Source organism: Mycetomoellerius zeteki, unplaced genomic scaffold, assembly GCF_001594055.1.
Source record: "Mycetomoellerius zeteki isolate Tzet28-1 unplaced genomic scaffold, Tzet1.0 scaffold35, whole genome shotgun sequence".
Taxonomy (NCBI): Eukaryota; Metazoa; Arthropoda; class Insecta; order Hymenoptera; family Formicidae; genus Mycetomoellerius; species Mycetomoellerius zeteki.
The window spans coordinates 5,261,107-5,287,384 of record NW_017257338.1 but is presented as its reverse complement, the minus strand read 5'-3'; the positions used below and the strand labels follow the sequence as shown (position 1 = coordinate 5,287,384).

Here is a 26,278-nt window from a genome sequence, read left to right as displayed (position 1 = left end):
GACGTGTTTATCGGTGTACGTGCATTTAAAACTCAATAATACTCGATTTTTCTTTAAAATTGTGATTTCAGTGTTATCGTCAAAGTTCGATTATCAACAGAGATAACAACTGCAGAGAAAAAAATTGTAATTTATCGGCAATATATAGGATATTATAGCTTTACAAATATGCATATTTATTTATAGAGCATTTATGTAATAAAATATCATGAATTTAATAATGTATTAGTCAAATATTTATGTTAATAATAGTAAATTTATATCAATTGTCGATAATGTCAGCGTTCTTCGATTACCTCCGGGCTTCTTGGGGCCCTTTTTATACCTCCGAAAATTTGCCCAGGGTTGACGGTCTTTAATAGTATCTCGTCGGTGTTAATGTATACGTTTTTTGTACGTAGAGGCGCCAGTGAGCAGGTTTCAAATTCCAACTATTCCCAAGTGCACTCTCAACTTCAAGGCTTTTTTCCACTTCTCTCCAGCGAGATGTAACTGATGTAAATACGAGGAATAACGATGTCATCGTCAGGAAATTATTTGAAAAAAGGGGGAAAAATGAACGATAATAAATATAGAAGGCGCGGATGTGTATAATCTGTAATTCTCTTTCTCTCTCATATGCACGTGCGTACAGAAGCTAATTCGCACTGTACGTTGTGCACCGTCATCGATATTTATTCCTCGCTCCGGCCGGATTGTCAACAAGCGTTATTTAAGACGGCGGGACGAAATCTTTCTGACGTGTTCGACGGCTAGATACGAGGATCAGAATGAACGCGAAGCATCTGAGTACTGGTACTAGAGAAGTATTTTTTACGTTGCGTAAAATCGAGGGATTGATAGGTTTGCGAGGTATGTACAAAAATGTGCGTTCTTTTCAGGATCGGTACCACCGCCCCTCGTTCCCGGAAAAATACGCTTGTACAGCATGCGTTTTTGTCCGTACGCGCAAAGGATTCACCTTGTACTGGACGCCAAGCAAATTCCGTAAGTTGTGATTATGCGGCAAAACAATTGTTATCTTTAATCGTTACCTTTTTTGTTTAAAGTGTCAAACTTTTTATTAGTATATTATTTTAATATTATATAATTTCTAAGTAATTTAGCAAATTTCTTTTCATACATTCGCCAAGTGATATAATATAACGATATATATTAATTTAACACAAAATATTCGTCACTAAGTAAGAGAAACGCGAATTGCAAAGTATTCATTTTATAAAAAGAGAAAGATTGTTCCTGAAAAAAATTTCTAATTTACAAATTGATAAATCATTTACTTATCTGTGTGATGGAAACGTATAAAAGTAATGTCTTTCTCTTGCATTGTTTGCTTTTAGATATGATGTAGTTAATGTGAATTTAATAGACAAGCCTGACTGGTTGATAGAAAAGAGCCCCCTTAACAAAGTTCCTTGTATCGAGCTGGAAGGAGGAGAAACACTGTATGAAAGTCTAATTATCGCTGAATACTTGGATAATGCGTACCCTCAAAACAAACTATACCCAAATGATCCTTTAGCAAAGGCTAAAGATAAGTTATTGATCGATAGATTTAATACAGTGATTGCAACTATGCATAGGGTATTCGTTTTATACTGATTCCATTTAGAAATATTTACATGTATTCTCGTCTATAATTTTCAAATACATTCCCATGATGGTCTTATTGTATTTGACTTTTAGGGATTGTCGGAAACAGCATTGGTACAAGATGTATTCAACGAGGCGTTAACTGGCCTAGAATTCTTTGATCGGGAGTTGGTGAAAAGAGGAACTCCCTTTTTCGGAGGCAGCAAACCCGGTATGCTGGACTTAATGATATGGCCATGGTGTGAAAGGGCAGATGTAATAAGAATTATAAAGGGAGAGCAGTATGTCTTACCTCGAGATCGTTTCTTACGACTGGTAATTATCATTATCAGAAGCTGACATATATAGGGATGTTTCCTGAAACAAAAAGGAATAATGGATTTTAACAAAAGAATCAATTTTTGTTATAGAACATGTAGCCTCTCCGATGCATTTTTTGCTACTTGTCCAATCGTGTGTGACGTCTGAAAATATACTAGTTCGCGTCCTTTGATTTTATTTTGAAAGATAAAAAAAAAGCAAAAATGTAGACTAATATCTATCAGACGTCACGCGCAATATTACCGTGATTGCATACCTCACAACCGATTCAAACAAGAACGCATAGCTCTAAAAATTAGCGACAAGTTTTGTTTCTAAACAAAAGTTTCTCTTTTTTTGTTGAAATGTATTATCTCTTAAAGAGTTTGTCCCAGAGATTTTAAAACGTCTCATATATCGATTGTAATAAAAATTTTTATGTAATATAGCTTGAATGGAGAGTTGCCATGAAAGAAGATCCTGCAGTGAGTGGCAGCTTCCTGGATGCCGAAATGCACGCCAAGTACATGCGTAGTCGTCTAGCTGGGACACCTCAGTACGATTTAATAGCTAACACCTAAAGATAATTTAGCCTATGTCCCATTTTGTTTGCAATATTAAAATCAAGCGATACTCCACTTTGTATGTGCCATTTCTTTCAGCGTAATAAATTATATTTTATAATAAATATATATATATACACATGTATATATTAAAAAATAAAATTGATATTGTGTATATCTAAAACAAATACTAACTAGTTTATAAAACAGAGCATTTATTTTAATTGTTATATTGATTAACATGTGAAAATAAAAATTTCTTTTGCATAAAAGTTACATACGTTTTTACATATATACATTTTTTAGACAGGTATGGGCGAGTTTTTCTAATTCATCGATTAATCAATCGTATTGTGCATAAATATAAGTTTACTTCGTAAAAGATGCATGTGCACATGATACAATTGATCAATCGATGAATTAAAAAACTCGCTTTATTTATACAAAGAATATTTCAAATGTCATGCAAATTCTTGCACCTACGTACATCTAAAATATGTTTATTACAATGGTATTACATATATTTACATATATATCTCAATGTGACACATTACTTTTAAATGTTTCTACTGAAATATTTCATGATTGGTGTTCATTATGTTATTGGCAATATTACTTGATATACGACAGTGACGATTACATATGTAGTTAATTGATTAATAGTAAAAAAGATATCAAAATTAAAATATTATAAATTCCCACATTCATTTTATAAAATGAATTCAATGTTTATAAAAGCTGACATAATTGGCAATTTGTAAACTGTGTCCTGACAGATGTATAACATACTAAAAACTTACAAAAAGCAAATAAATAAATATAAATTTCTTACAGGTGTTAAACATTTCCAAAAATCAATAAATATGTTCCATAAATAAGGAAACATATGAAGACCAAGCATGCTGCTATCATAAAGGACTTTGAGTTTTCCTTTCTTAAATTTTGCAACTCCTTTTCATTTCGCCCGAGAACTTCCTTAACTTCCTCCAGCTCGTTCTCCAATTTCTCTCGATTTTCTGTGGTAAGTAATTTCGTCTTAAGTTTCCTTTCGATTACTTCGACTCTGTACAAGGTATCTTTTAAACTCTCTTCCACATGTTCCATCTAAAATGTAAAGATTAAAATAATTTGGAACTTTCAGTCGACAGGTTGAAAAAAAGCAACCAGATTATCAGTACCTTCGTGATGATGGTATCATGTCGTGTCATTGTGTACAGTCGAATGTACACTCAGTATCACTCAATGAATTTCTTGACACTTGCAAAGTTGTATTTCTATTAACAAGTGTGACACATGTTGCTACATGTGAGGAAATAAACTAAAGAGAGTCAGCTGACGATATATGTTGTACATACAGCGTTGAGAGTGCCATCATGCTTGAAGCTGCTCCAGGCTCCAGCTTGCGAATGAATCGCATCTAGATACATGTTCCTGCACCATGATTGTTGGTTCAAGAAAAAACTCAGTCGTTTTAAAAACTAAGGTAATTTTCACTAAAAACTCCGATTAATTTGATCGTCGATTAATTCATCGATACCTGTCCTATTTTGTTAACACAGAGAGAATTATTGATTTTTTGTCGACACATGGAAAAAAGTTAGATTAATAGAAATAAATTATACACAATTAGAATTTTAGTTTATGTTTAAGTCTATTAGTTGAACTTTAATTATCGATTAACTTAATCGAATTTTAATTTTAATTTTATTGTTTTATGCTGTCACGACTAATGAATTGCTAAATTAATAAATAATATTATTGAAAATTGCAATATTTTTCTATTGTTAACTATGTCAAAAGTTAAGATGACTTAATAATTGTAACTGCATTAAATATTGATTTTTTGATTTATCTTTTTACATCACGTTTTATACTAATGAGGACAAAATTCAAAGTGTTTCTATTAATGTCACTTTTAAACATGCATTCATTTACATATATTCCTATGAATTAGATAAGGATAACAAGGAATAAACATTATAAACTAGGTGATCTAAACGAGACAAATTTAGACACTTCAATATTTCATTGTTAATAATTATAAATATAATTTGTTTCATAACTTCAGTATATTGTACAGAGAATAACCTTTGATCGCTAATTAGAGAGTTTCAAATTACAATCTGTATATCCGTGTCCAGAGAGATGTTTTCCATGATCTTACAATTAACTTATCCACAAAAATGATCAAATGTAGCTCGCTGCCTTCAATGTTATCTACCTTGCTAAAAGATAGTATCCGTATCGACATTTTTTTTTCTTCGTTCAACAATTATAAAAACGATGATCAAACGATGTGTGAAGCTTTTGGCTCCAAATGATAAATAAAACGATTAATAGAGGATAACAAAATAAATAAAGATGCAACAATAGAACTATTAAGTTATCACTTGGTCTAGTTCATCAATCTTTCATCTTTATATGAAAAGAAAATCGACCGAAAACTGCTCCCACAATATATTTATTCGCTTCTAAGTGAATAAATATTGGTAGCTAAACCACTGTTTCACACTTTTAAGCTACAACACTTTCGTACACATCTTCTGAACCTACAAGGAGTTATTTATAGTATTTCCGAGTATTATTGCAAAGATAACGCAATGATATGTATACATCTTAAAGTACAAATGATAATCATAAATCAAATGTAAGTTGAGTAGTAATATGCTCCAAGTTTTACAATATCAGTAATACAGCGAGGAATGAGAGAATATATATAAAAATTACGCCTATTCTTTATTTCTTTCTAAAAAAATAATTTTTTTTGTTTCGTTATTTCCGAATTGCAACATTATTAATATAAATCGATTAATTGAAAAATAATAAAACGTACGTGATAACATCTGTTATTAAAAAATTGATCATTCAGTGATTTGACACACACCATTACACAACAATTTCCAGGTTAAAATATTATGTTTTAGATTCGAAAATGATTGACAAAATTCATTAAAGTTTTATGAAATGGCAAATCCATAATTGACATATTAGAAAAATACAAGCTAATTATCATCATACTAGAGATAAGTGATAACAAAATTATTGTCGATAATAGTTCTTGTATAGTACAGTTCTTATACAGTACTAGACATAGAACTGTTCCAACAAAGAGCACAATGCCTATATACATATATTTTAATAGATATATAAAGATATAAAGATTTCTCTAGAAAAAACCGAGCAATTTCGCAAAAATAGTAGGGTAACAAGAACACAAGTTACATTGTCGTGCGAAATATTAAGAAATCGATAACACACGTGAATTTTTCATTAAATCAGACAATTTGCTCATCGCTATATTATTAACTTTGCTTTATGATTAATCGTGCTGCTCTTAATTTGATTCTAGAGATGGAAAACTGATTCAACAGACCAGGTGATATCGTGGACATATTTTACACTTCATATAAATTCTAAAAATCTTGAAATCAGGTATGAGTATAAATACCGAGACTCCGACTTATGTGTTACTATATAACAATTCATGAATCCAAACACTTTCAAAAATCCAATAGTTTCAAGAAAAAGACAAAAAAACTTTAGGAACGCGGAAGCTTTGAAATGCTGAAGACTCACTGGAACACAAAACATTTAACATTTGAGGAAATATTGATTTCGCAAATATCCAACATGTAACTAATTTATGTGAAAATGTTTTGTGTTCGCATATATGTCTATTTAGCAACTCATTTTTAGGAGAATGATACTCTCTCTCTATGGACGATCATTCGGTATCCAAATATATTTTAAGTGCTCTCTCCCGACGTGGACTATAACTCGAAGTAGTAGAAAGCGGCGTTAAGCGTGAATTTTCCTTAAAAGCGATCTCCATTACCTCGTCAGCATTTAATTGTTTTGGTTTTTCTCTATTGTCCCTAAAACAATCCAAACGTTTAGTGAAATTAAAAGGTATTTCGTACATCAATTTAACAAATATAATAAATATATACCTGTACAAGAAGACGGCACCATCTTCAAAATTGTAAGATAAACTATCGTGATGTTCGTTCCAATCATGCTCGTTTTGGATTCGAAGCACAGAATTGTCACACGGAAAACTACCTTTCCCCTTTGCTATATCTATATGCTCCTCAGGAATATCTGATGTTGAGGAAAGCTAAAAAAAAAAGAACAATAATTATTTAAGTCCATTTTATCTTCTTATCGATACAAAACGACTTTTTTTTACGTGACTTACTTTCTTTTTCAGTTCTTCAACAGTTCTATTATCCATAACAATTTCTTGAAATTGTCCCAATTGCAATTTTGCTGGTAGCCACCTTCTGACAAACAGGACAATCTGATTGGTATCTGTGACTGTCTCTTTATCTGATAGTTCTTGAACAATCATTTCAAACTGCGAATGAAATTGGAGATCCTCAAATTTCTGTTCGTTTAGAAATACTTTTGAGGCTGTTTTGTAATACTTTTTCCTAAGTCGGCATTTTTCATATGGTATATCTATATCATATTTTCTCTTTATTTCTGCCAGTATCTCTTTTTTTGCATGTCCAACCGTCATATCTTTCGAGACAATCCATTCACATAAAAATTTGTAAGGCTAGAATTTTTATCCACATAATAAGAAATCTTGATAACACACTAATGACACACAGATTTTTCTTTCTAAGCATGCAAAACATAAAAAATATGATACAAACCTCAGTGGAGTCGATTAATAGTTGATACAATTTTACTTTAAATTCTCCATTACGCAAAGCTCGGCCGAGTTTCACATTAAATCTCTCACCATCCTCGTACGAACTAAGCTGTTCCATCAAACAATTGCATTCTGATTCATCAGAATTCGATAGATGAAACACTTTAAAATACTCCACAGGTACACCCACAAATGGTTCTAAATCTTTCTTCAACGTGTTCAATCTCATTCTTTTATCCACTAATACTTTAAGTACTGTAAAAAAGAAAGAGATTATTAAATTATAGAACCAATAGTCATAGTCATTAAAACGTTGATTTTAACGACATACAGTTTTGTTGAGTACTATCAGTATATGGTGTAGCTCTAAAGTAATAATCGGAGTCATCATCAATATCCCAGTTTTCTATTTCGAATCGCTTTGAAATCTTATAGTATAAGTTGCGCCTTCGAAATTTTGATGTTACGTTGCAATCACATCTATCCCACGCTTGTGGTTCAATATCGACACCCTCTGGTGCATCGCCAACCAACGTTTTATCACTATCACTAAGGCTGCTATCTTCACTATTACTTTGTTCAGGAGTATACCATTCCTCAGCTTCCCCTAACTGAGGACTTATATTTCGTATAGTAGCATCCTCGTTAGTTCGTGCACTTTTCAAGGGTTCATTGCATCTCAAATTAACATCCCAATCAGATTCATCAACGAATATAAGTGGACCACTAGTAACAGACTTTTCCTTTTCTTCGTATTTATCATCTAACAATGGGATATTTAGTTCTTCCAATGTTTCTGCATAAAAATTATAACAAATTAGAATGTTTGTAATTACAATTGTAACTACTATCTGACATTCTATAAGCTATTTAAAAATCGTACCTTTACTTGTATCTGGTAACTGAACATGCAGAGAGATAACATGTCTAAAATTTCCTATAATTCTGTGTACTGTAGATTCTTGAAAAGGTTTGCTACTATCTATATCATACATCGTTGATATGAATACTTTATTCGCGTTATAAAATCCTTCAGTTTGAAGATCACTATCATCATTTTCCACTGGTCTAGTTTCCGGGAATTTTTGCAATATTACTTTCATTTGCTTAGGATCCATATTAATAATTTTTCCTACGGTTTGTTTATATTCTTTAACACTTTGCGACAATAAACCTCGGATATTGATCGGACCGTCAATTACCTCCTCTCGAGTTACGTCTATGACAAATACTTTAGTTGCAACTCCTGAAACATAACATTTACAAAGTTTGAATTGTGACTGTATATAATTCATTTCACACACACATCCATCTAATTCCGTACTCACCACCCGGTAAATACGTCTCAAACTTTTGATCTTTGCGACGAATTTCTAATAATAAATCGAATCGACGTGAAAAACGCCATATATTTCCAACAGATTCATGCTCTCGATCATCGTAACTACATTCTATTAAATCAGTATTATGTTCATAAACATAACTAACTAAACGACACTGATCCAAACTCACTACATTTTCAAGACCAAATTTCTTATACGCTTTTTCTGTTGCTTCGGTCCAAGTGATATCAGGCATGACAAATAATTTGACATTCGTCAATTTCCCTTCTACCGGATGATGACAGTATACTTTCAACTTAGCTATAGACATTTTCTCACGATTTTTTCTATCGTTATCTTCACTTTCTTTCATTTTCTTTAATAGCTCCTATAAATAAGATGGTAAAAATAATGTATTAAATAATATAGATTATCTTAAAAAAAAGGAAGACTAGAAAAGCTTTTGCATATACAATTGTAAAAGATATCTCTTACAATTAAAATATCTTAATTATTGAACAAAAATTTTCATTATTCTATTATAATAAATAAATTATAATAATTAATTATGTTTAAATAAATTTAAACTGCAGTTGTAAATTGAATAGTTTAAGAATTTATTCTATTCGAATTTTACAAACTATTTTAATTTAAAGACTACTACAATATAATTCATTCAAATTTGTCTCTAAATTCTAGTTTTTATTTACATTACTTGTAATGTACAAATAATATACATTATCTGTATATTATTTGTATATTACCTGAATGTGTTGCGGAAAATCTTGAGTTTGCATAGGTAAAGCATTACGAGCACGATCGATTTGCCTATACATGAGCATATACGCATTCGTGCTACTGCTATATGCACCGCTATAATATGCCCTCGAAGGTCCACCACCATATGTTTTATGAATATCATCGTCAGTTATCTGAAGATGTAACACAATCGAAAAAATTATTAACAATGTTAAGAAATACAATAAATTATTGCAAAATTAATTTTCATACCTGAGTTACGCTTTGGTCATTAAAACATAACCATTCTTGTGTCCTGAAATCTTTTATATAAGCGTAATAATGACCTCCGCTCGCACTGCCGCTATGAATCATGATTGAGAACAGTTCATATGTGTATGGGCCTTTTCCCAGCATATAAGCATTACGATTCTTTTCATTCTCATGATTATGCGTAATACAGCTCGACGTTGATGGTCCATTGCTCATATCAATACCTGAAGATGGACATACATATCCTCTAATAATTCTGAAAATTGGTTCGATAAATGATCACACCTATAATATTATACCTTCATCATCGTCTTGATCATGACTGGCTGAATGATTACTGTTAGAAAGGCTGTTGTCACACGGTACACAATCATCATCTAATGTACCACTGTCTGTCGTGGAACTATCATCACATTTGATACCTAAACCAATATCTTCTTCACCACCAGGAGATTCTTGACTCGTTGTGGATGAAATAAAAGAGTTCAAATTTAATACGTATGGAAACGTGACTCTGAAATGGCATAAATCATAGTAATGTGAAATTATTTCAAAATTACAAATAAAACGTTCATTGATCAAGTATTGTGTGATTTACATACTTATCGTTGAGCTTGATTCTGTGAAAGGTTTTGTAATCAAAATCAAACCGCTTGAGATGTAAAGTTAATAGATATGGAAATTTCGTAAACTTCAATCCTTTATGCGCGTCACACTTTTTATTGCATTTTTCACAATGATACTGATTAGCTCCTTCCAATGTTTCATATTGAACAAATGCTCTAATTGCTTCTTCCTACAAGAAAAAGAGCTTCTTTCTTATATATATAAATATAAATGGTATTTCAAATTGCAGTAATATTTACCACACTGTTATATGCAACATTGCTTCCAAATGGCCTAACTGGTAATGGGATATCAAGAAATGTATCTTCTCTTGATTTTTCTGTTCCACACTCAAGACATTTAACGTAATCGGTCATCTTTCCTAGCGACATAGAAAGCAAATTACAGATATTTTCATAACTCACATATAATGATATTTTGTACCTTCGTAAAGTCTATTAATTAGATCCGCTTGTTCTGTATTTTTGAATTTTTGTTCTAATGCATCAAACATAACTCTACAAAGCTCTTGAATATCGTGTTGTTGCCATGCTTCGGTAGAATCCCATCCAAAACTTTTCGTTAAGGACGTAGTCTCCACTGCAGACCTTGTAGATGTCTATTTGTAAAAAATGTAATTATATTATTAAAAATTATTTCAAAAATTATATTAAACGCACACATGAAAAATATACATATACAGTGCGAACTTATTAAACACATATTATACCTGTAAATTGAGAAATAACTTCTGTAATTGATACGGTATGCTTAGAGCTTCATCCTTTTCTGAACTATCTATATATTCCCAATTGTAAAGTGCATTACGAAATTCTGGTGTCATATACAAAGCTTGGAGAAGACTATTCAAGTAACAAGTCATTGCTTGATTGACTAAACCGACATAGCCTTAAAGAAATTATAAAATAAATTATGCAGATATATATTATGAAATACTAATAAAAATATTTTTATTGATATATGCAAATTTATATTAAAATAATTCTTAAATGGTGCTTACATACTTGTTTCAGTTTTAATAAAAGTTCTGAAATTAAGTTCTCTACGATATCTAATATCATCTCTAACGTCTTCCCTAACAATATTTTCCTCAGTCCATCGTGGATGAAGGGACGGTGCACCTGTTACATTAAACGTTGGCAGATTATAATCCATGTTTTTTTGAGACGATGCCATATCAATGACAAAGGGTTCTGTTGGATGAACGACAAACAGAGTATTTTTAATTTCAGGTGAACTTGGATCAACCGAAAAATCCACTCCAACCTGATCCATCGTTTTGTCTTTCAACTCGGATAAATCAATCTAATATTGGACATAATATGAACTATATTAGAACACATATTTATTACACATCACATATATAGTATTGTATATTTAAAAAGATGTAATTAAAATAACCAGTGTGCATAACGACGTGCGTAGAAGCAACCTAAAACTGTCCGGTTGCATATGATAATGTTCTTCGATATGGTTGTAAAGATCCTTTACGCGTGTAGATACATGTAAGGGAAATTTGTCGCTAGTGCAAAGTTTATGGTTAGCCTCATAAGGCATATTAAACTGAACGACACATACTTGAGTCTTTTCACCAGCTTTGCAAACCATGATCTGTAAACAAAATGCCAAATATATAAATCTTATTAAATTATATATTTATTGTAATAATTAATTGTTATTTGAGATATTCTTATGACAAAACAATTTTTGTTTAAAAGTAGTAACATTATCTCCTTTAGTGTAGATATAAATACTATTGCAACAGTGCCAATTTGTATCTAACTTTAAATAAAATTGCGTATTATAAAACTTTTATACATAATTCGATTATAAAAATAAAAATCTTTAGAATGAATAATTAAAAATATTTTAGTACTATTTATTAAGAAAATTATTGCGTTATAACACATGACACCAGAACGAAAGAAGCACAATATTTTTCATTTTATTAATGGATACAGAATTTGGAAAGGTGATTATTAAAAGCTTATCAGATACTCTTTTGAGTAGATAAAAATTGGCATTCTGCCATACTGATGGTGGAAAATGAGCAAGATCTACGCAACACAGCAGGATGCTGTTCTGCGTGGCATGACACAGTACGGAAAGCCTATAGAGCCTCCAGCTATATTTAGAATGTCTAAACCAAGCTTGTGAAATGGCTCTCTTTTCTGAGATCGCAACCCATCTCTCTTTCCACGCGTCTCTCTGCTTTCCTATTTTATAATCTTTCCTTTTTTCTTAACAGTGAGTCAAAATTTAAGTATTAAACAATTATCACAATTGTTTCATTACTAATTATAATCTTTCGCTTGAACTACTCTATGATTTTGCATATTCTTATTTAGTTATTACATATATACACACATAAGCCGTGATCCATTCTGTTTTATTATATATCTAAAAATAGGAATTGTCTTGATCTATTTATCATTATACGTGACATTGGCTTTTTTTTTAAATTACAAGTAATATGTATATTGGAGAATAATAAATAATATGCGCACAAAATTTATGTTAATCACGTACATTTAAAATGTTTTATAAAGAGTTGAAACATTTAAGAATTAGATCAGAATTTATTATTAAAACTTACCTATTTTTTTACTGGACTATTATCGATGTATGCTTTAATAGAAAGTTTATTCCTAATCAACTGATTCAACCTAAAAATGTATAATAATTGGTATAAATATATAATATTAAAAATATATATATTAAACATGTATATTATATTAAAAGTATATATTTAAAAAAAATAATTTAAAGATTATTAATAAGATAAATATTGTTACAAGCAACATGTGCTGTTCAATACAAGTAAATTTTATCAAAATAAAATTTTATATTTTTTAATAGTACTTTCTATAATGTATTTACTTTTGCGATATGCACTTAATCGCATAAAAACTTTGTTAGATATGATCAATTTTACAGAGTGATATAAATATCAATCTATTCAATTGTAGATAAACATAACTGACATTTGTAATAATTGATATAAATGATTATGATAACATAAGATACAATAATTAAAAATAAGAGATTCGAAGTGTAATAAAAAACGACTCCGGCAGTCTTTGCAAGATTTATATCCAAATACTTCACGTAGAAGACACAGAAGGAGCAACGGAAAAGTAACTGTCTTAAACAAATCGGCATCGACGGGATCCTCTCTCATTGGGGATCTCTTGATCGTGCCGCATTGCTACAATCATTCACGCGTCACGCGTGTATTACGCGCGTTATGTAAATAACGAGTATCTAATATCTAATCGTAAAGATAACATATAAGAGCACGTTAGGTCCATGACGGCACGACACTCAGGAGATCGGAATGCGTCGCCGCGTCGAAGAAAGCTCTGCCAAGAGCTGTCCTCCCGATATCGTTTCCGATAGCGCGTATTCCAAGAACCGACTCCGCGATCGGCAGTGAGATCGACGCGGAATCGCGTGTCGCGCGCGTGTGGAATGGTCGCCGATCCGGTGACCGACGGTCCGACGGCTTCAAACGGACATTACCGCGGATTGCTGCGACCCGGTCGTAGAGGGTAGACCCGCCGAGACGGTTGCGCGAACGATTGAACAGCCGACCGAACGAAATTCCGCGATGACAGAACGGAGACTGGCCCCGAGAGAGAGTCCCCAGCGTCTCTCTTTCGCTCCCCCGTGCGTTCCCGTGCCGCGCGTTCCCGGCGTGTTTCCCCGGCGAGTATCGCAGGATCCACCCGGCGACCCGTTCCCGACGTGCCTGACGACGTGTCCGACGCAGCCGAGCTGCCGGAGCCGCGAACGGTCCGCATCAACCTCACGATTCAGGAACTGACCTTTTACCGAAATCACTGACACATGTGCAACGCACTCACTTTACGCCATGTTTTCCTGGACGGCGCATCATTCGCTCGCAGTGGATGTGTGTGGATGCGGCAGGGGCGGGGAGGGGGGATGAAACGGGGAGAAGCAAACGACCGATTGGTGCTGCGCCCTACTGTTGCCTTTCGGAGGTAACGCAGGTAACGGGATCTCGGAAAAGGTAGGGGGTCGATTGCGTCGATTGTGTATCTTGAGATAGGTGAAAATTACGAAAAGGAACGATTCACACTCGAATATTTGTAATAATCTCATCAGTTAACACCTAGTGAATTTTCTCACCTTTGTAATTTTCACCTCGTTCGAAGATACGACCTCCTGGAATTTTTTTCTCTTCAGCAGTTTTCCTTTTTTCTTTTTTTTTTACTTTTTCTCTCGAATATATGCGGCACCACATTTATTTCGTGAATACCAAACACAATCCCGTATGTACGTGTCAATATGTATATATATGTATATATATATATATATACACGATTAAATATATATGTATACGATATAAATGTACACCCAAGGACTTCGATTCTTTCCCTCGGAAATTTTCACAAACTGAGAAACGACTACCTTCCCAGGTAGAACACGCCCTATAAGCGCATAATATTATTTAATATTTTAAGCATATTCTTAGAATATTAATTGTACATTTAATATTCTAAGAATATGCTTAAAATATTAAATAATATTATGCGCTTATAGGGCGGAGTCATAATTAAGTCATAATGGTATCACAGGACTTCATCATGATGTCAATTGATACCAAAAAATTGACTTATAAGTGACGAATGAGGTCATGATGATGTCCTCATGACTTCTGTGTTCTACTTCGGTTTTTACATTAATGCTCATATATAGTCCGTGTGCGATTAACGACACGACTACGTCCGCTTACAACTAAATTTGACGTAAAGACGAAATAACCTGAAGTTTTAGAAGTTTTAAAAAAGTAACCGAGGGAAAGAATCGAAGTCCTTGGGTGTACATATATTTGGTACATTACAGGTCCATCCAAAGTATATTACATTATTGTCATTCCAGAGATACATTTTATCAACGATGGAATAAAAGCAACTGGTGTATTTTTGAGCACGTTTGAATTTAATATTAAAAAATCCTGATGATTAAATAAAATGTTAAGAATAAATTATAACTTTCAAATTAATTTCGAGCATTTGGGCAAAATTTGTCTTCATTTAAACCTTCTTTTGATTTCTCTTTTGATGTTTCTGTGTTAAATTATTATGAATATTATATATAAATGTAAATAAAAATAAATATGCATATATAATATATTTGAGAAAAAATAAAATGTAATGTAGTGTTTATCCCCAGATTTCTCAGTAGATTTATATAAATTAATAGATAATTAATATTATCGAAATGCTTTGTTTATTTGCGTAGACAATTAATTAAACCGTTGAATTTATTATTAACAATAATAACAATAAAGACCATAGAATATCGTATTAGAATGTGAGACATGAGTTGTCAAAGCTATGACATGAAGTGCGTCACAAACGAATGACGTTTCCTGTACGCGTTTTATCCCCATACGATAATACAAATAAATCAACAGATTCTATATTTTTTTTAGCGAACAAGATTTATATGCATGCGATTAATCGCGATTGGATTTCATTCAGGAAACTTGGAGAAAGCTGGAAAAGGATATGAAGTGCAATTAAAATCCCAATAACGAAATACAAAATAATTTCAGTGTTTCACGAGGAATGTCCGCTTGTTATCGGACGTGCTGTATACTTTTGCTTTTTTATTCGTTCCTGGATTTTGAAACGAGAGCTCCCAGATGACGCTACCGTAAGTGTGACGCAGGTCGTTTTCTTTTTTTTTCTCGTTATGTGACGTTACTCCATAGCGCTCCATTCTCTCTGCTTCACCATGGCGTTGACAAGCCACGACGTATGGGAGATGTCAATGGGAATCTGACGCGTTGACGAATCGAGATTACATCGGGAACGCAACATGGATCTGGCCAAGTCGTTCTTCAATGTTCGCGATCACGATGGTTACGTTGGGAAAGAGGAACATAACGTAAGTAGAATCATTACGATGCTGGGTTGACTTCTGCGAGATTGCCCGTAGATTAACATGTGGAATCGAATTCGATTAACACCTTATTGTCCAAATTTATCAAAGATTTATCATGGCTCTTTCAATATGTAAAAATATATTAAATAAAACAGAAACGAACAGGTGAATACAGTGTCTAGAAAAGTGACTCCAACTTTGAATTTCTAATGATAAAGAGAAAGAATGAAAAATGAATTATAAAAAATAATGAATAATATAATTGTATGAAAATTAAAACTGATAAAAAATAAATATAAATAATAAAATTGATGTACAACTTGGGAATTGTAATAGAAAGTTAAAAAAATTTTTTTAATGGAAACTCGAAAAATATTGATATACATCAGTAAAAATTCTCCTTGATTATTGCACTTGTTTGTCAAATATAATTTTATGTTTTAGAAAAATATAGAAACAGCTATTTCCGAAGATGAGGTCGAAGTAGAAGTTGGAAGTTTGTGTGGTGAGGCTTTGTCGCCTGCACCAGGTGGTCCATTTTCAGCGTTAACTCCATCCATGTGGCCGCAAGATATCTTAGCTAAATTGAATCAACCTGATGATCCAAATTCACAACCTGAATATAGGTAAGACTTATATGTATCAAATAATGTACAAAAGTATTAAACTTTTTTTGAAATTTATATTTAAAAAACTGCATTTATATAAAAAAATATAGTAAAATAATTTTGCAAATTAATATTTGCAGTTAGAAATTAATATTTATAACTGTTCCATCAATCTAGGTTTGATGAATTTGGCTTTCGTGTGGAAGAAGAAGACGGTCCTGAACAAAATTCAAAAAAATTACTGGGAATACCATTTGTTGAGGATCCTCAACATAGGTTAATTAAAATATTTTCATAACATATTTAATAAAATATTGCAATTGTATTTATAATAGAGATATAAAAATAGATAAAATTGAAACATATCCTCTTTTAGATTGCAATGGGTTGCTCTTTTAGAATTTAGCCATAATAAAGAAGTGGCAGAACTCTCCTGGCAAAATATGGACCGAAATCTACCACGTACAGATAAATTACGTGAAATGGTTCGCCGTGGCATACCTCATTCCTTGAGACCTCAAATTTGGATGCGCATGTCAGGTATAAACAATGAAAACAAATTTTAGAGATGACAAGTTATGATGAAAATATATCTTTAATTACAGGAGCATTTCAGAAAAAGTGTTCATCGGAAATAATGTACAAAGATATAGTGAAAGCCTCGAGTAATGATGCATTAATGACCAATAAGCAAATAGAAAAAGATCTTCTTCGCATTATGCCAGCCAATGCGTGTTTCAGTCATCTCCATAGTACTGGTATACCTCGTTTAAGACGCGTTATGCGTGCCTTAGCTTGGTTATATCCTGATATTGGGTATGGAGAAGTACAAATATAATTAATTTTAACAACATTATTTTATTAAGTTAATTACATAATATTAATATATAATTTTTATCCTGTTATATCAAGTTACTGTCAAGGTACGGGTACAATGGCAGCGTCATTATTATTACTTTTGGAAGAGGAAGATGCATTCTGGATGATGGCAACAATAGTGGAAGATTTGTTACCAGCTTCTTATTACTCTTCGACATTATTAGGTAATACATTTTGTCAACCTTATAGAATATTTGAAGTTACGAAAATTGCCAATTGTAATATTAAATTATTATTGTTTCCATAGGTATTCAAGCCGATCAAAAAGTACTTCGCACATTAGTAGCTAATTACCTTCCTGACATAGATCACGTTTTACTGCAACATGACATAGAATTAAGTCTTATATCTCTACACTGGTTTCTGACTTTATTTGCATCAGTTGTGCATATGAAAATATTACTACGAATATGGGATATGTTCCTTTTTGATGGATCTATAGTTTTATTCCAAATTACGCTTGGGATGTTGAAGATAAAAGGTATATATTTTCAATATATATTTATTATATATTTTAAGCGATCTATATTATTTTATACAATTGCACATGCTTATAATTTTTTTTTTCCCCCAGAAACAGACTTGAGACAACTAGAGAACTCTGCACAAATATTTAATGCTCTCTCAGACATACCAGGAGACATTGATGATGTGGACCAATTATTCAACGTATGTTTCTCTTGATTGTTTCTCTTGACAATTTTAGAAGCATGTTATAATGTAGTCTATTTTAGTATAAATTCAATATTTTTTAGGTATCTTTAGAAGTTAGTGGATCACTGACACACGTGTTAGTTGAGACTCATCGACGTCGTCATTTAGCTTATTTAATGGCTGATCAAGGCGGATTGGTAGGAAATCCAGATGCAGTACCGAATTTACCAAAACAACATTTAAATAGGTATAAGTGATGAAAAATGCATTATGTAATTCCTATTTAATAATAATTGATGATCACAATAATTTGAATTTTTTTTATATTTGTATATATCCTTTGTGATCTTTTTACAGACGTCAAATGAAGCGAAACAAATCAATGTTGCAAACAATTTTATTTGGAAATGATGATGGCGAAGATGATGCAAAATCTAAAAATATTCGTCAAACAGGTATGTATACATAGCGTCATGTAGAATTTTTAATAAAATTTATCTGTATTTAATTTAATATATGAACTTTTAGAAATTCTAGTCGATCTAAGGGAAGCCGTCTTACAAGTTGCAAGACATTTCATAAATGTCGATCCAAAATTAAATAATATTGTTCTTATAGCAGATTATACAATGGAAAGTCATGCAAAAGATCATGACAATTATGTTAATGTGTCGCGGACACGGAAAAGAAGAGCAAAAGCATTACTAGGTAATTAGGTATACAAATATCTTTTCTATTATATACTATAATGATATGATTTTAACAATAATAATAAAAACAGACTCATAACAATGAAAATAAAAACTCATATAATTTAAGAAATCAAATGAATATAAAAGAATCAAGATGAAATCAAAAATCAAGCTGTTCTATACAAATATATTGATTTTGTTACAGATTTTGAAAGACATGATGACGATGAGCTTGGTTTCAGAAAGAATGATATAATTACAATCATTAGTCAAAAAGATGAACATTGCTGGGTAGGAGAACTTAACGGGCTGAGAGGTAATATAAATAACGAAAGAAATCTTACTCAATATTATCTCAAATATTATTTGAGTATTATGATGAAATAAATTTATGATAGGAATCATGTTAATTTTTTTCAAACAACAATTAGTTTAATTATTTATATTTTTTATTTTTTAATATTTTTTTTAAATGTATGTTTTATGTTTTGTGTTATCTTCTTTGCGATTTTTTGTAATATGCTGATAATAATCATACAGATCTACAAAACGAATTATCTTATTTTCTTATTTTAAGTGATAATTTTTTCAAAATGTATTTTAGTCTAACAATATATTTCTAGGATGGTTTCCTGCGAAATTTGTAGAATTGCTGGATGAACGAAGTAAACAATATACATGCGCTGGAGACGATGCGGTTAGCGAAGCTGTTACGGATTTAGTAAGGGGTACATTATGTCCTACTGTGAAAGCAGTCTTAGAGCATGGAATGAAAAGACCATCATTTTTGGGTGGACCGTGTCATCCGTGGTTATTTATAGAAGAAGCTTCTAACAGAGAAGTGGAAAAAGACTTCAATTCTGTTTATAGTCGACTGGTGCTGTGCAAAACGTATAGATTGGATGAAGATGGCAAAGTTCTTACGCCAGAAGAGGTATCTCAGATTATATTTATTTTTCTTGCATATATATTTGATTAAAGAGTCTATGAAAAAGCTGCCAACTGATCACGTGCTTCTTGCTATAGTTGCTATGGCTGCGTTCTGAATTACGTACAAAATGCATAATACATCATTTGTCCTTGTTGTTCACCGAAAACTAAAGAAGGATAAAATGATATCTCGTGCGCTTCATGCGTAATTAGGAACACACTCTATGACTGCGTTCCGTTACGCACATAATGCGTATGAATGTATTTTATCCTTTTTTAATATTCTGCGAATAACCAGAATAGAATGATATCTCATGTATGCAACGGAACACAATCTATGTAATTTTTGTGATTTTTGGTCAGAATCACGTGATCAGTTGACGTCATTAATGATCGTGTTTAGCAGATTCAACTGTTGCCGAGCGGATTCATAGTACTCGCTGTTATTGAATGATCTAAAAGAATATACCAATAGCAACGAGCGTTCACGGATCCGCTCTGCAACAGTTGAGTCTGCTGAACGCGACCAATGGCTGCGTTCAGCAGACTCAACAGTTTTGCAACCGTTTTATGATTGTCTGCTGAGATAGGACCATTCTTCTAGATCTAAAAGTATGATCCAATTAGCGCGAAGGAAACTTCCAACAGTTGCAAAACAAACGTTCTGCTGAACGCAGCCAATGTCTCTTTCTTATAGCGTTTTCGGCCCGATCGGGTTTGTACCAACCTGGGTTGGATTAATCTTTCCTATTGATTGACGTTACACGCTCTACCAATAGGAGAGCACAATACGCCATTAATCCAATCCAGGTTGGTGCAAACCCGGACGAGTCGAAAACGCTATTAGGCTTTCTACATTCGATAAATAATAAAGGAAATTTTTCAGTTATTATATCGTTGTGTTCAATCTGTAAATTTAACACACGACAATGCACACGCTCAGATGGATGTGAAATTACGTTCGCTCATCTGTCTCGGTTTAAACGAACAGGTGCTTCATTTATGGCTGGAAGTCTTATGTTCCTGTGTAGAAGTAGTGCAAAAGTGGTAAATACAAACAAATTACCTGTGTGTGCTATACAATAATATCTATTTTCTATTACGATATATAATAGTATATATAATGTTTAGGTATCAACCGTGGAGCTTCATAAATAGTCCAGGTTGGGTGCAAATAAAATGTGAGTTAAGAATATTAAGTCAATTTGCATTTAACTTGAATCCTGACTGGGAACTACCACCTAAAAAGGAACAATTACAGCCTTTAAAAGATGGAGTTCGCGATATGCTAGTCAAACATCATTTATTTAGTTGGGATCTTTAGCAGATAAGATAGTTAGTAAGACCAATCTTCTACTTTTCGTCCAAAAACTTGGGATTTAATTTTCTCTCTAGTCTCTAATTTAATATAGAGTAAAAAAGTCAGGGTATATTGAAATATATATTTTGATTTAAAACCGATTTTTATAAACAATAGCAATCTTAACAATTGCAAAGATTTTTAGCGTCTAAAATTTTGAAGTTTAATGCACACTAATGACTAAGAAATGTAATGTACAAATGAATAATCTCGTTTTTATCATTATATACATAATTTATAACATAATTTATAGACGTTATAAAAGAAAGTTTATATTTATTTATATGCACAGACACTTAGTAAACAATATAGTAGAAGAAATCCTACTTATATATTAAATTTTTTTCTTCTCTTTAAATAAGCAAGCAAATAATATTTTAAGAAGCTTTTGAAAGTCCCTATCAAAGTAATTCTGTATCTGTACTAAAATAATTGACAGAGAAAAACAATATATCTATGAAATAAAAATATTGGGATAGAAAGTATTAGATTACCAAAGTTGTGTATTGTGTCTAATTATATAAATGTTGCTACGTAATTATATATTCCTTTATGAAATATTAGTTTTATATTTTTTCGTTATAAGAAAAATGTCGATATAGTCAACAAACAATATAATACACATAATACAAATAACATATATACAAATATATATTATATGACCTCTGTAGATATCTATGTATGTATAGAGAATATATATTGTCATATCTTCAAGCAAATAGATATGTTATGTAGTAATGTTATAATTTAAGGGCATAATCCAAAACGTCTTCTCCGAGAAAAATTTTACTCAAAATATAGTACATGTAACGTATAGTACAAATATTATATTATCGAGTAAAATTTTCCTCGAAGAGGACGTTTCGGAATGTAGCCTAAAAGATTTATTTTTAAGCAGTGCCTTCTTGATACACAAGTATAATTGAGATATTTTATATATATATTTAAAAGTTTTATTTTATATATATTTAAAAGTATTTACAAAATGTAAATTATCTATTTTCTTCCAAAGTGGAATACTGAACAAAGTGGAATGTAATTTATTTTATAGAACATATTTATGTAATAATGATATAATGTAGGATTTTTTATAGATACATTCTTGATGTATTTTCAATTAATCAAGTTTATGTTTTTTAGTACAACACATATCTGTAATTTTCATCAATAATTTTTAGAAACGGTTTTTCCACTTTAGCTTCAGTAGTTAAAGATGGAGTTTGTAAAAATTCGTCTTTATCAAATTTTAAGGGAGCCTTGTACTTTTCAATAGTCAATGCGTCAATGTGTAAATCATGTACGTCCAAGATATCTTCTTCATATATTGGTTTGTCAGAGGAATCAATCTCACACTTGCACGGTCGTTTTTTTATATAAATAAAATGTAAATCCATAACATTAGTGCCAGTTTTTCCCGTTTTAACTAAGTCCGCCCCCTTCTTGAAGCGCGAATAAAAATTATACGTATCGTTTTCTTTTAAGACATTTTCAGGTAACATGCGTTCTACTTCCATTATCTTTAATATTAAATGATCGATATGTTCATTAACATCTTCTTGAGAAGACTTTTCTATTGTGCTACTGGAATCTTCTTGTTCAACATTAAATTCTGCTACAAATCTACTCGTTTGCTGTCTTCTGTACGAATCCTGCGTTTCTCTGTCTGTCATTATTTCTTGTTTCGACTGTATATTTTCTTTGGTAGTCATAGATTTAATTTTTGCGTAAAAATCGTGCATTATGGGTGCAATGGCAGGATAGCCAAATGCACCTGCTGCATCAGTAGGACCATCTTGACCATCAGTACCTGCACTGAGCATCATCACATCGTACTCGACAAGTCGCGGATAAGTTTTGATTTTTGCTAGCCAATCCAGTGAAAAACGTAAAGCTAATTCCTGATTTCTACCGCCTTTTCCTTGACCTGTTACCACAACCGTAGGCTCTCCACCTCCTATTAAAACTATACCACCGAGATTGCCAATAAGACGATGAAAGATTTCGTCGATTTTATCAATAGATAATGAAAGTATTGGCATAGTCCGTACTTTGTCGTAAAATTCTTTTTTTTCTAGCTCATTTAGCAAAACGAGACATATCAAACTTGTTAAGTGAACATATGCTGAACTAACATCTCGTATATTTCCTGTGACATTATTCTTTAAGATTATTGGAGTTAATTTTTTGCGCGAAGCTTCAAGTTTCGCAGCTTCAAGAGCCATTGTATTGTTTCCTAGAATTATATTTGTCACATGTTTGAACTGTTTAGTGGCAGTTTTAGCTGTAGCTGGATTTAATAACGGTTTATCATTAAACGGCTCCTTGGACGTTATGACAGTCTTTAAATTATCCTCAAGTGACTGAAACAAATTATACTTTTTTAAAATAGCAACAACATGCTCCGGTGTTCTCGGATTATAAACAGTAGGACCACTGGCGATCAAGTCTACGGGATCACCGACAATATCGGATAATATCAGCGTAATAACGGACGTGGGATAGGCCATACGTGCCAGACCACCGCCTTTTACTAGAGATAGCTTTTGCCTCACGATGTTAAGCTCGGTGATATCGGCACCTGCGTTTTGAAGCTTCTTACAAAGTTCCAACTTGTCTTCTTGAGCCAAGACAGGCCTCGGCATGTACAGCAATGCGGAGCCTCCACCTGACACTAATACTACCAGAGTATCTGTCTCGGTCAACTTTTCGACCAGGTCTATAATGTCGTGCGTGGTGTCCAACGATCTGTCATCAGGTTGATTGTTGACGCCACCTTCGCGATAGTCTATCCTGCCGTTGTGCAACCTAGGGAAGCTAGATTTATCTTCGGAGGCCCACATAACGTCCCTCGACATACTCGGCACGCTGACAATGCCCTTCTTCAAAGTGTCGCCGAGCACTCGCTCGAGCTCCACAGCCATTCCCATAACCGCCTTACCGAATCCGACGAGGTAAACGTCCCCTTTAAGCGGGAAACTCCTCTCGTCGACGTACAAAACGTTACCTCGGAGTTTCACCCTCCTCCTTATAATTTCGTTCGGCGACACCGCTTTCACGGCGGAACGGAAGATATCTCTTAGATCGGCTCTCGACTCCAACAGAAATTTCGTGTCCGTTGCCATACCGCGATTTAAATTTGTACACTTGGAAATTTTTGAGAGGTTAGGACGAAAAGCAACCGTACGACTGGAAAATGAAAATAAACATAAACGAAACGTTTCCCCGAGACGCGTTTGATCGAGAATCAAGACACTTGCCTGTGCAAAATGAACTTGTGGAATATTATTCTCTGTCGCATTATAATCGATTGTTAAACGCATCGACTCGACTGTAACGTGAAACTTCCTGCGAGATAACACAATGCGGTATTTTTTTTTATCAATAGTTTCACGTCACGTTCACCACGTCACGCGTCGCCGAAATATTTAAATTAGACAATCTCGACTTTTCAAGTTTCGAAACACACAATTCTATAACTCTGCGTGCGTTACGCAATTATTTAATTGTTGTTCGGAGTCTATTTCGAGAACGGCATAATTACAGCCTGGATAATCAAACATTTGTATGAAAGTACGTAATCTTTGCAGTGCCGAATATTAAAATTCAACTTGCATCTATCTATAAATACAGTCGTTAGTTTGTTAATTTTACTTTCACGGCTACTTCTTGCCGGAGAAAGAAGTACCGTCGACCTACAATTCGTGACTGACGATCCTATGTTAGAATCGAACAGCATGCTCTCTCTTCCCTCAGCAACAGTAACGACGACAAATAAGGCGAGAAACTCGAATTTTTATCCGTTAGAATAAAAAATTTGTGATACATAACGTGTGTTATCCACAAACGAAATAAAATACACTTGACAATTTATTGGTAATTAAAAAATTAAATTTAACTCGATATGAATAGAAAAATATACATCAACGCTGTTTATAAAATCCGAATCACTTAAAGCAAAAATGTAAAACGATTACAGAGATTCTGTGTCTAAGAATTTTATTGTGATATAAATAAAAATATTCCAGTCGACACGAACTAAAAGTGTATCTACATTATAATTTAATGTTGTTAACTGTATTATGTAACACCAAGTATATTACATTTATATTGTTGAATGCGAGTTATAATATAAATACTTTTGATGTCAAGTGGGATTGTATTTTATAATACATATAATTTAAATTTTAATTATAATGTACTATATAATTTATTTTACTGTAGCCTAAATGTACAAATAAAAAAGAATCTCTAAATATGAATGTTTCATGGATATTTCGATTTTCTAGACTTAAAAACAATTTTGCATCTTAAAAATTAGAGAATTAATTTTCAATAGAGACTATTTTTTTAATCTTAAATAATTTTTGAATTAGGTAATCATATTTGGCATCAAATTCGAACTGAACAAATATAAACTGAATCAGTTTAGAGTATATAAATATGTTCCGTGCGTAGAATAAAATTTTAGAGAAGCGAAATTCAGAGAAAAGTCAACGTTCGAATTTTTGTTGGCCCTGAAAAGGGCCGTTTCTGTCGTCAATTCCAATTTACTTGGAACTAGTGTACTTGGTTACTGCTTTCGTGCCTTCGCTGACTGCGTGCTTCGCCAATTCACCGGGCAACAAGAGCCTCACAGCGGTCTGGATCTCCCGAGAGGTGATCGTTGAGCGCTTGTTGTAATGCGCCAATCTCGACGCTTCCGCGGCGATTCTCTCGAATACATCGTTGACAAAGCTGTTCATGATGCTCATAGCTTTGCTGGAGATTCCAGTATCCGGATGTACTTGCTTCAGTACTTTGTAGATGTAAATGGCGTAGCTCTCCTTCCTCTTCCGCTTCTTCTTCTTGTCAGTCTTGCTAATATTTTTTTGAGCCTTACCAGCCTTCTTCACGGCTTTGCCACTCGCTTTAGGGGGCATTTTGTCGTACAATCGAAAAGCTACCTGCGGATAGAACCACGATACAGCGTTCTCGATGCGCACGGGAAAATGAGTTGGAGCGTTAACGGAGCTATCGTATATATACCATTCGCGACATCTACGGCGCACCAATCAGAAGATCGGAGAGCAGCTGTGCGCGCCGATTGGTGGGGAGTGCGCTATCCTCGCGGGGTATAAAAGAGAGTGCCCGGACGGCGAAACGTCACAAATCTCTCGTTTCTTA

General features: G+C 32.9%; 6 protein-coding genes across 14 annotated transcripts; 2 read left to right on the top strand and 4 right to left on the bottom strand.

Annotated features, from left to right (window-relative positions):
- The first annotated feature begins 109 nt into the window (after nt 1-109).
- On the top strand, nt 110-2,551 carry LOC108725458 (pyrimidodiazepine synthase). 2 transcript variants are annotated; one of them, XM_018452478.1, is made up of 6 exons: nt 110-126; nt 402-795; nt 882-987; nt 1,341-1,584; nt 1,687-1,908; nt 2,343-2,551. In XM_018452478.1, exons 2-6 carry the CDS (start codon nt 771-773, stop codon nt 2,472-2,474), a joined length of 729 nt encoding a protein of 242 aa, XP_018307980.1. In that variant the 5' UTR covers nt 110-126; nt 402-770; the 3' UTR covers nt 2,475-2,551. The 2 variants fall into 2 exon arrangements, with proteins under 2 accessions (XP_018307980.1, XP_018307981.1); XM_018452479.1 differs by lacking the exon at nt 110-126 and having other exon boundaries at nt 369-795.
- On the bottom strand, nt 1,907-3,916 carry LOC108725459 (uncharacterized). 2 transcript variants are annotated; one of them, XM_018452481.1, is made up of 3 exons: nt 3,635-3,915; nt 3,289-3,560; nt 1,907-1,950 (listed from the first exon to the last, which is right to left on the bottom strand). In XM_018452481.1, the coding sequence occupies exons 1-2, from the start codon at nt 3,662-3,664 to the stop codon at nt 3,294-3,296; spliced, it is 297 nt and encodes a 98-aa protein (XP_018307983.1). In that variant the 5' UTR covers nt 3,665-3,915; the 3' UTR covers nt 1,907-1,950; nt 3,289-3,293. The 2 variants fall into 2 exon arrangements, with proteins under 2 accessions (XP_018307983.1, XP_018307982.1); XM_018452480.1 differs by lacking the exon at nt 1,907-1,950 and having other exon boundaries at nt 3,229-3,560; nt 3,635-3,916.
- A 1,348-nt stretch (nt 3,917-5,264) lies between these two features.
- Nucleotides 5,265-13,932, bottom strand: Usp47 (ubiquitin specific protease 47). 7 transcript variants are annotated; one of them, XM_018452785.1, is made up of 18 exons: nt 13,911-13,932; nt 12,673-12,742; nt 11,478-11,687; nt 11,081-11,381; nt 10,786-10,964; nt 10,500-10,674; nt 10,316-10,437; nt 10,052-10,245; nt 9,749-9,963; nt 9,450-9,673; nt 9,203-9,370; nt 8,445-8,826; nt 8,000-8,362; nt 7,448-7,912; nt 7,118-7,371; nt 6,655-7,017; nt 6,407-6,573; nt 5,265-6,331 (listed from the first exon to the last, which is right to left on the bottom strand). In XM_018452785.1, the coding sequence occupies exons 3-18, from the start codon at nt 11,682-11,684 to the stop codon at nt 6,181-6,183; spliced, it is 3,930 nt and encodes a 1,309-aa protein (XP_018308287.1). In that variant the 5' UTR covers nt 11,685-11,687; nt 12,673-12,742; nt 13,911-13,932; the 3' UTR covers nt 5,265-6,180. The 7 variants fall into 7 exon arrangements, with proteins under 7 accessions (XP_018308287.1, XP_018308285.1, XP_018308284.1 ...); XM_018452783.1 differs by having other exon boundaries at nt 13,904-13,926; XM_018452782.1 differs by having other exon boundaries at nt 13,599-13,917.
- Nucleotides 13,933-15,926: 1,994 nt separating this feature from the next.
- On the top strand, nt 15,927-21,177 carry LOC108725471 (small G protein signaling modulator 3 homolog). Its single transcript, XM_018452494.1, has 15 exons — nt 15,927-15,995; nt 16,437-16,618; nt 16,778-16,876; nt 16,977-17,140; nt 17,206-17,416; nt 17,513-17,643; nt 17,727-17,960; nt 18,054-18,148; nt 18,235-18,380; nt 18,491-18,588; nt 18,662-18,841; nt 19,031-19,141; nt 19,449-19,759; nt 20,642-20,802; nt 20,887-21,177. Exons 1-15 carry the CDS (start codon nt 15,927-15,929, stop codon nt 21,077-21,079), a joined length of 2,385 nt encoding a protein of 794 aa, XP_018307996.1. The 3' UTR covers nt 21,080-21,177.
- A 1,058-nt stretch (nt 21,178-22,235) lies between these two features.
- On the bottom strand, nt 22,236-24,298 carry LOC108725485 (glycerate kinase). The gene has a single exon (XM_018452522.1). It carries the CDS (start codon nt 24,235-24,237, stop codon nt 22,252-22,254), a length of 1,986 nt encoding a protein of 661 aa, XP_018308024.1. The 5' UTR covers nt 24,238-24,298; the 3' UTR covers nt 22,236-22,251.
- Nucleotides 24,299-25,563: 1,265 nt separating this feature from the next.
- LOC108725503 (histone H2B) lies at nt 25,564-26,092 on the bottom strand. The gene has a single exon (XM_018452548.1). The coding sequence runs from the start codon at nt 26,032-26,034 to the stop codon at nt 25,663-25,665; it is 372 nt and encodes a 123-aa protein (XP_018308050.1). The 5' UTR covers nt 26,035-26,092; the 3' UTR covers nt 25,564-25,662.
- Nucleotides 26,093-26,278: the final 186 nt, after the last annotated feature.